General features: G+C 54.0%; 1 protein-coding gene across 2 annotated transcripts in view; it reads right to left on the reverse strand.

Annotated features, from left to right (window-relative positions):
* Positions 1–8832, reverse strand: part of LOC1280825 (proteasome-associated protein ECM29 homolog) — a 33897-nt gene that overhangs the window by 522 nt on the left and 24543 nt on the right. For both annotated transcript variants that reach the window (XR_009766452.1, XM_061660782.1), the window contains 8 exons: positions 6805–6982; positions 6519–6649; positions 6328–6441; positions 6142–6260; positions 5411–6058; positions 3367–5336; positions 2447–2630; positions 42–2371 (listed from right to left, as the gene is read on the reverse strand). Coding sequence is in view for 1 of the 2 variants with exons in the window: in XM_061660782.1 (XP_061516766.1) it covers positions 42–2371; positions 2447–2630; positions 3367–5336; positions 5411–6058; positions 6142–6260; positions 6328–6441; positions 6519–6649; positions 6805–6832 (5524 nt within the window). In the remaining variant the exon portion in view is untranslated. Of the gene's footprint in view, positions 1–41; positions 2372–2446; positions 2631–3366; positions 5337–5410; positions 6059–6141; positions 6261–6327; positions 6442–6518; positions 6650–6804; positions 6983–8832 lie in introns of those variants that run through there.

The following is an 8832-nucleotide window of genomic DNA, read 5'->3' on the forward strand; positions in this document are numbered from 1 at the left end:
TAATACTAAGAATAATACGAGCAATGGGCATGAGCTCTTACCCGCCACTTCCACGATCGCGGACAGCACGATGCGACAAACGGTCTCCAGCACGTTCCCATCCGTCGCTTCCGAATCGACCTTTGCCTTCTTCTCACGATTCGCTCCCATCGCAGAGCTGCCGCTCTCTCCTTCCATGTCCTCATTGCCATCCTCACCCTCCACCTTACTCCGCAGCAGATGCAAACGTTCCAAAAACCGCCCAAGCGCCTGCAGCAGACACAGCTGCACCGGGCGCGTGTTTAGCTTCAAACACTGCACACACTTCTCCACAAACATGCGCTGGTAGCGGCGCTGCGTGTCGATCGAATACTCCGGCCACGCTTTGCCCAGCGTTTCGCAAACCGTCTCCTTCAGCTGCACCGAGATCAGCATCTGCTTGTTGCGCTCCTCCGACGTGACACTCTCTCCCGGACCGTCATCCTGCTGATGCTGCTGCTGCTGCTGCGGCTTGTCGAGCAAATGCCACACCATGTTGTACACCTCCTCGAACCGGTCCACCTTCAGCTCGTTCAGAATGTTGCCGAGCGAGCGGAGCGCGTGTGTACGGTACACCGGCTCCTCCTTGCGGCACTCCTTCATCACCGCATCGACAATCCGCTCGGCGTGGTTCGTCGCCCGCTGGTCGAGCTTCTTGCACAGGCTCGCCAATCCCTGCAGCAACCGCTCCTTGCCCTGGAACGTTCGCCCGCTCACATTGTTCAGTATCAGCTCGATCAACCGGCAGCGCACCGCGTCGTCCAGCGTGGCGCTCAGCTTGGACGCGAGCGTATGCGTAGCGGCGCCGGCCTGCGCCTTCAACAACCACGAGGGATTGTTCAGGTTCGTCTCCAGTATCGTCACGATCGCGTCCAGATTCATGCGCAGCCCCGCATCGCCCGTGTTGATGTCGTGCCACAGCTCCTGCCACAGCTCCACCGTCGAGCGGCTGTCGTCCGTCACTTCCTCGTGCATTGCGAAAAACACCAGCGGCAGCACGTGCGCACTGTAGTCCTTCAGCACCTCCTGGTGCCGCTTGTTGATCGCCTGTATCGTGAGCGGGACCGCCTTCGATCGCGACGCCTGCTGCTCGAAGTAAAGCTCCTCCAGCTTGCCGAACAGCCGCTCGATCGACTGCTCCTTTGCCGTGCCGATCAGGTGGCCGATGGCGGACGCGTAGTACCGGCGCACGGTCGCATTGCGATCGGTCAGCCCGGTAAAGCAAGCGCCCAGATATTTGCTCGTCAGCGGTTGCATCTCCTGCCCGAGGTGTATGCTAACGAGACAGATGAAGTGAGCGCAGGCCACCTTGGTGCCGAGATTGACGCTCGACTTTACTTGATCCAGCACGGCCGGCGACATACGCTCGAGCGTGGCGTAGTCGATGTGCCGGATGCACTTCGTCAGCGTTTCCATCGTGTAGTGCTGCTTGACGGCTTCGGCCCGCAGCGTGTCGATCGTTTCCTGCGTACCGCCGCCCGCCTGTCCCGAAACCATCGTCGACAGGTAGGCGAGCTTGGTTGAGTCGAGCTCACCGGTCGCTTGCAGCAAACACGGCACCAGGCTGGTCAAGTGCGGCAGTATCAGTGCACCGGCCGAATCGATCAGCTCGGAAAGGGTACGAATGCTAAGCTTGCGGATCTCCGGCACCGTATGCGTAACGCCCGTCTCGAGCAGCAGCGGAATGATCGAGCTGGCCACATTCATGGCCGACTTGTTGTTATCGCTCGATGCAGCCACCACGCACACCTTGCTCAGTGCATTGGCCGTGCCTTCCGCTGCCAGTCGCGTACCCTCGTGCTGATCGTCCATTACGCGGAACAGCTGACTCCAAAGATAGCGCAGCTCCGGCTCGGGAACACTCGGCTGATCCACATCCATCGAGCTGGACGTAGGAGCATCCTCCACCTTCTTCCTACCGATCGGATCTGACCGGAGCTTCAGCCCCGCCGCCCGTTTGATCAGATCCCGCACTGCCAAACAGCACGCGATGCGGGTGCGCCACTCGTACGAGGTGAGGTTCTTCGTCACGTCCTCCAGAATGTCCCAGTAGTACAGCTCGACCGTCGACTTCGCATCCGTCACCACCGAGTCCCAGATGCTTATCATCGAGTTCTGTATCTTGGGCGTCGGGTCGTACTTGTACCGGAACAGGCGCGGCACAATCTTCCCCAGGTACGGTTCCATCTTCAGCTTGGTGATCTTCGAGATCGACTGCAAACCGAACGCCGCACCGAGCTTGCTGTTCCACGTGGCGTTGTGGTTCGCTATCTGCATGAACTGGTATATCATTTCCGGTTTGTTGAGATCGGACGCCAGCGCACACAGCTCCTTGTACGTCGAAAGGTTGCCTCTGTGTGAGAAGAAAAAACAACATGGATGCGTTAGTACACTGTCTGTTCGTGAAGGTAAACGTTGCGTGTCCTACCCCATGGGAGTCTTGCCGAGCACGCCTTCCTCGAACAGCTTCGTGTCCTCCACCACCTTCTGCACCTGTCGCCGGCCACCGATTAGCTGATCGAGCAGCAGATTCGACATCGCCTCCTGGTCTTCGTTCTCCGAGAGGGTAAATATGATGCCCATCGCACGTGATGCCACATCCTGCACAAGTTCTGCGAAAAAAAAAGTCCAGTCCAAAGTAGTGATGTGCACCCTTGGGGCGCGACTCCGATCCGACTCCGTCTATTGTTAGTCCGATTCCGACTCCGGAAAAAAGGAACCACTAGATCCACCCGGAGTCGGAGTCGTCCAGAGTCATTGGGAGTCGAAGTCGTTCGGAGTCATTCGAAGTCACTCTAAATAAGAGTCGTTCGGAGTCGTTCGGAGTCGTTAGGAGTCGTTCGGAGTCGTTCGGAGTCGTCAGGAGTCGTTCGGAGTCACTCTAGATAAGAGTCGTCCGGAGTCGTTCGGAGTCATTCGGAGTCGTTCGGAGTCATTCGGAATCATTCAGAGTCATTCGGAGTCGGAGTCGTGCGGAGTCGTCCGGAGTCGTCAGGAGTCGCTAGGAGTCACTCTAAATAAGAGTCGTCCGGAGTCGTTTGTTGTCGTTTGGTGTCGTTTGGCGTCGTTCGGAGTCGTGCGGAGTCGTCCGGAGTCGTCCGGAGTCGTCCGGAGTCGTCCTGAGTCATTCGGAGTCGTCCGGAGTCATTCAGAGTGCCCCGGAGTCATTCGGACTCGTCCGTAGTTGTCCTGAGTCGTCCGGAGTCGCTTGGAGTCATTCTAAATCGGAGTCGTCCGGAGTCGTCTGGAGTCGTCCGGAGTCGTCCGGAGTCGGCCGGAGTCGATCGAAGTCCGGACGACTCCGACTCTGGACGACTCCGGATGACAAATGAAAGAAACAACACTTACCATTATCCTCGGAAAGCAGATCCGTCAGGGCGAGCTGCAAAATCTGGCGCTGTTCGCGCACCGGCTTGCGCCGGCTGCAGTTTTTCACGATCGCCAGCAACCAAACGGCGCACGCCTGCTTCAGATACGCGTGCGTTTCATTCACCTGCTTGACCAGCTCGATCAGGAACCAGGTAAGCGTCTCGTCGTCCACATTGCCGACCTCCTCGTTGACGTCATTCAACCCGTGGCTACCCTTCGGCAGACCCTGCAGCGTGTACGCCAGCGCCTGACCCATCGCAATGTGCAGTGCCGGATCTTTGGTCATCTTCAGCAGGCCCAGGAAGCGCTGCAGCACCTTGCGGGCGTAGTACGGCCGATCGCCGACCGCCAGAAAACCGAGACAGTGGGCAGCATCTTCCCGTATTTTCGCCTTCGTGTGGCCACTCTGCAGCAGCGTGATGAGCGTTTCCATCAGCGAGGCTTTCGTCGTGACCGTTTGCTGCTTGCTGGCGGTCGCTTCCGTCTCGCCCGTATCCATACCTTCTTGCTCCTCGGGCAGCGGCAGTGCGGTACAGGAACCAATCAACGACAAGCTACGAATGGCCGCCGACTGTAGCAGCGACTGCTGATCGCGCAACAACGACACGAGCAGCTCGATCAGCTCCCGCAGCAAGTCCCACTCCTTAACTGCACGCTCGGAGGCGGTTTTATTAAGTAGCAACTTCCGATGTACAGCATGAGCCGCCGCCAGGATCGAACCGTGCCGCGTTTCGAGCGATTTATTGCCAAGCGTTTGCAGCTCCCGTACCTGTCGCTCGAACTCCGGCTCATCGCTAACGTAAGCGAGCAGCATACCGTACACCCTAGCGATCAGTACACGCGTCGGCTCGGACGTTTCCTTCAGCGAACTTTCCAGCGTCAGCAGCAAATCTCGGTTTTCCTCCACCAGCGCGTCCGGAATACCATTCACCAAATCGTACAGACAGGTCAGCTCGCTGATACCCTTCCGGGCGATCACCAACCGGCGAACGAGATCGTTATACTTCACCACCGTGTCGCGCTGCCCCTCAGCGACGAGCTTGCGCAGAAAAGCGGTCAACTTGTACAGCGACTCATCGTCGCCCGGGTGCGGAATGACGCCCGCATTGAACAGCAAACAGATGCGCAGGTACTCCAGTATCTCCACGTACGTGTCGAACGCGTACGGCAGCTTCACCTTCCCGTACCCCATCCGGTCGACAATCGTCGCCACCTTGCGCTCCGATTTGCTCGCCACGTACTCCACCATCTCGCCGAACGACGGCAGCACGATGTGCTTCGTGTCGGACGGTTCCTGCTGCTCCACCCGGTCGTACTCACTCACCGAGAGGATCGCACCGTAGTTGATGTGGTCCTTTTTCGACACCCCGTACAGGTAGGTGGTCATCGCTTCGCGCAGCTGCGAGCTTTCGCCGCAGATAATCAGCAGCAGATAGCGCGACGGCACGTAGTAATCGGGAAAGCAGGTGGTTAGAAACACGGACGCCACGTTCTGCACGATCGTCAGCTTCGATTCGGCCTTCTCCCCGAGCAGGGCGAGCAGCAGCTGCTGGTTTGCATTCGGTACGAACCGTTTCTTTGCCGCCACTAGCTTGCGCTTCGATGTGCCCGGCTTGTCGGCGACGTCCTCCGTCTCCATGCTGGTCGCTTCCGACGAGCCGGCAGTCGCGCTGCTTTGCTTGCGCCAATCGAACGCTTGGGCCAGTGCGACCAGCGCTTCGCGAATCGACGAGTGCAGCTCGACCGGTGCCTGCTGCAGATGCGTGAAGTATTCGCCCACGAGCTGAATGTCCTCGTTCACCGTCGCGGGACAGACGATGGCAAGCTGCGCCATCGCACTGTACGCCGCGTTCTGCACCTCGTTCGTTTCCTCCGACGCGGTACCGATCAGTTTGGAGATCCCTGTCAGCAGCACCTTGGACAGTTTGTTGATCAAATCAGTTTGTCCACTGGTAGACAATAGGAAAAGGAATTAATACGATTAAATTTAAGTTCCATCGAACAAATCCTCCCACACACATACTTGTTAATAAGATTGTAGGCGAACTGCAGTGCCAGCACCTTACACTTCTGGTTCGTGTTGTCGCCGAACAGCGACTCAAAGATCACCTGGATGCCGTTCGCGATGATGATGCCCTTGCCGCGGCACTTGAGCAAATGCTGCAGCAGCTTTTGCCGGACCCGGGCACTCACGCCGCTCGTCTTGCGGTCGGGCAGCTTCGAACCGTTGCCCGAAAACAGGCTGTACAGCGGTGCGGACAGCTTCGGATCGACCCAGTCGAGCGAGCTGCAGATCTTGTTCAGCTCACCGATGGCGGGCGTCGCAACGGAGAAGCGCGTGTCGGCCGACGCTACCACGAGATGGGCCAGTATTTCCTGGTCGGGAAAGATGCCCCCGCAAAGGAAGCGCACGATGCCCTTCTTCAGCTGCTCCAGCTCCTCCGCCTTCGGGGGCTTTGCTGTGACGCGCTTGAACGAGTACACGCTCATGCCGGGGGGCACGTCACTGTCGGGCAGGGTACCGTACGGCAGCAGCAGCACATCCATCAGTATGGACAGGAGCTGCTGCTTGGTGGCCGGTTTGTTCGACAGCCCGAGCAGTTCCGAGCGCTTTTCCGGGTTTTCCGGTATCTTGATCTCACCCAACAGTGGAAGGACCAGCATCAGGATCCTACGAGGGGAGGAAACAAAAGTGAAAACAGAGGTTTTAGTCCCGTTGGAACGTCTTTTTGCTGCCTTTTGTATGGCTCTTACTTGTCCTGATGTGTTTCCGGCTTCCCTTCCAAGCAGTTTAGCAGGGCGGGGGCAAATTCTGTTTGCTCCTCCACCGTCAGTCTTGGAAAGCCCATCGTGATGTAGATGATGGCGAAGTTCTATCCGAAAAATAGAAAAAGTTCAATCACCTGGTAGTCTTTTCGACGGAAGCCTACAGTTACTTACGATCAAAAACAAAGAATCGGCCTGCTGATACTGAGCCAACAATGGCGCGAGTGGGATTTGTATTTGATTGCGCGATTTTAGTCGCTTGTTGATGTGCGTCAGAATCTCCATTACCTAAAGCGATAGGTAAAGAGCAAAAGCCGTCCATAATTAACGTTCCTAGCGCAACTTCCAACCCTCTCCTTCCTAACCTTCTTGCGAACGTTTTCATTCGGCGACGTAATCTTGATCAGCACCGGGGTGAGAAACTTGGTCACCGTCGTCTGCAGCTGCTCGTCCGTATCGGCAAACCCCAGCCGTAACAGCACACGCTCCAGAAGTTCTGCAAAATGCAAGGGAAAATGGAATTTCCAGCGAGGGGAAGGAAATGTTTACTTCGTTTTTAACCCGTAAAGTGCATCGTCATCCCGTGGGGCTTCTTTCCGGGGGATTCAAAGAAATGAGGCGGAAAGGGACCCTTTACGGCACCACGCTCACCTAGCTCTTCAGCCGGATTTCCTGCCATTTTACACGGTGAGTCACGTCTCGGGCTATTTAAATAATTGAAGATGATTTTTTGGTCACTAATCGGTAAGCTTGCTGTAAACAAAAATGATGCTTTTCTCGCGACACACACAAGACTGCCGAGTGCGATATCAGAAAGATGCTGTCATCGCTGCAGGGGAGGATAAAAGAAAGATAAAAAGAAACGTCACTGATTGCGTTTATACTGCTCGGTTGGCTCGATGGAGGTTTGATTCTAGCGACAAAACCGGCTTCAACGCCGATCAAAAACCGCCAAAAAACGCTTGGAATAAACGATAACTTATCAGTTTGTAAACAAAGCCTTCCTGTTCCAACGGAGAGGGAATTTCATGTGCCACAATGCATAAAAAGTTTTCTTTTTTCGGGAAGCGGCCATGAATGCACCAATCTTGTTAATCTCCCTTAATTTTGTCTGTTTGACCCCATATTGCTGCTATTTGCTTGTCAAACTGAACAGAACGTGCATTTAATTGCAATTTTTACCCAAAAGTATTCATAAGCATTGTAAAACCAAGCATTTTCTTCGAGTTCCATTCATTTTGTTTCTTCACCCAGCTGATGTTATTGTTTACATTCGGGTCCCAGCTGATCAGCAATGGACCGGCATTTATGACAGTTAAGCGATAAGCGAGCAACAGGTGACCGAAACATTACCAAAACAAACCAACTTCCCCTCCTGTTGCGCTGACGTTTAATCGAAAAATTCAAGCTATACCGTGGGGTTGTTTTCTCTCCCTCGCGTAAAGTGCATTTGTTTACCCAACGTTGCTCGGATAATGCCTGCTCTTCCATTCGGTTGATTGTCAACCTTTAGCATTTCTGGCGTTGTGAAAATATTTTCTTAACTTGTTCAGCTGGAAATAATACCTTTTTCTCTTCCAACTGGAAAAAAAATCGTCAAACGATAAGTTCCGATCAGCCGCAAACCGAGTGCATCGCATCCCTCAACTCCGGCTTGTAGATGGAATTTTCCAGCCCCGCTAGGCAAAAACAGGTTTTTGCGAGCTCATCAACGCTCCAAAACGGTTTGGTTTTCCCTTGCTGGTGAACGTTTTTGAAAGGCGTTGCGAGGGTTTAAAATGACCATCAAAAAGCTGGCGTTGGTGGACAAAATTAAATGGCCAAAAAAGATCAAAGGCTAAAAAGATCATAGTTCATTTCGCTGTATATTTCATCTCATGTGGCCTCGCGGTCATATGTTACATCTTCGCTCCACTGTTTTACTTGCTGGTACACATTCTGCTATTGCATCATGTTGTGGGCAGCCGTGCCGACCCCTGGACTTGCCGTGGTAGTTGTGCTACCACTGGTCAATGTCCAGGGGACGACAGTGTGTCACGCACACTGTCGTACGCACACTAAGCGCGGGCCGCTTAGTGTGTGTTTTGCGCTCGGACAAGCAAGTGTTGCGAGCAGCCGGTCGAGCAGGGCTCCCGGCAGGGCACGGTACGGCTGGCGCGCGGCCAAGTATTTTAATGTGTATTGTGCTTGTGAGTTTATACTTATTATGTGTACTGTAATTTTGTATGTAATAAAGTACCTGAGAGCAAGCCAAAGACACAACACATCATCTGATCCGGTGATGGCTTTGAACGGCGAACCTATGCGTTGCACAGTAATATAATACCTTTCAGTTATTGCTAAAATAACACGTGCTACCATTTTCTGTTGATTTTCATGCAAAAATTATGAACAAAATTTAGCACTTTTAATTCACAACAGTTACACAATTTGTTTACTTTCTTTTATGCGTCCATGTGCGTGAAAGAGATGGAATGACACAACGAGAGTGAAAATACACACCTCGGTATGTGATGCTCGTAAATTGTTACCAACATAATGAAAGCCATATAGACAAAGGTAGACGAAGTATTTGGAAGTGAAATGGGAGAGAGCAGTACAAAATCTCACTTTGAAACGAGCACTATAGGCAAGCAAAAGAAGGGTAAAGCAAATGAGCGAGATGCAGCGATTTTTGAA

Source organism: Anopheles gambiae, chromosome 3, assembly GCF_943734735.2.
Source record: "Anopheles gambiae chromosome 3, idAnoGambNW_F1_1, whole genome shotgun sequence".
Classification (NCBI taxonomy): Eukaryota; Metazoa; Arthropoda; class Insecta; order Diptera; family Culicidae; genus Anopheles; species Anopheles gambiae.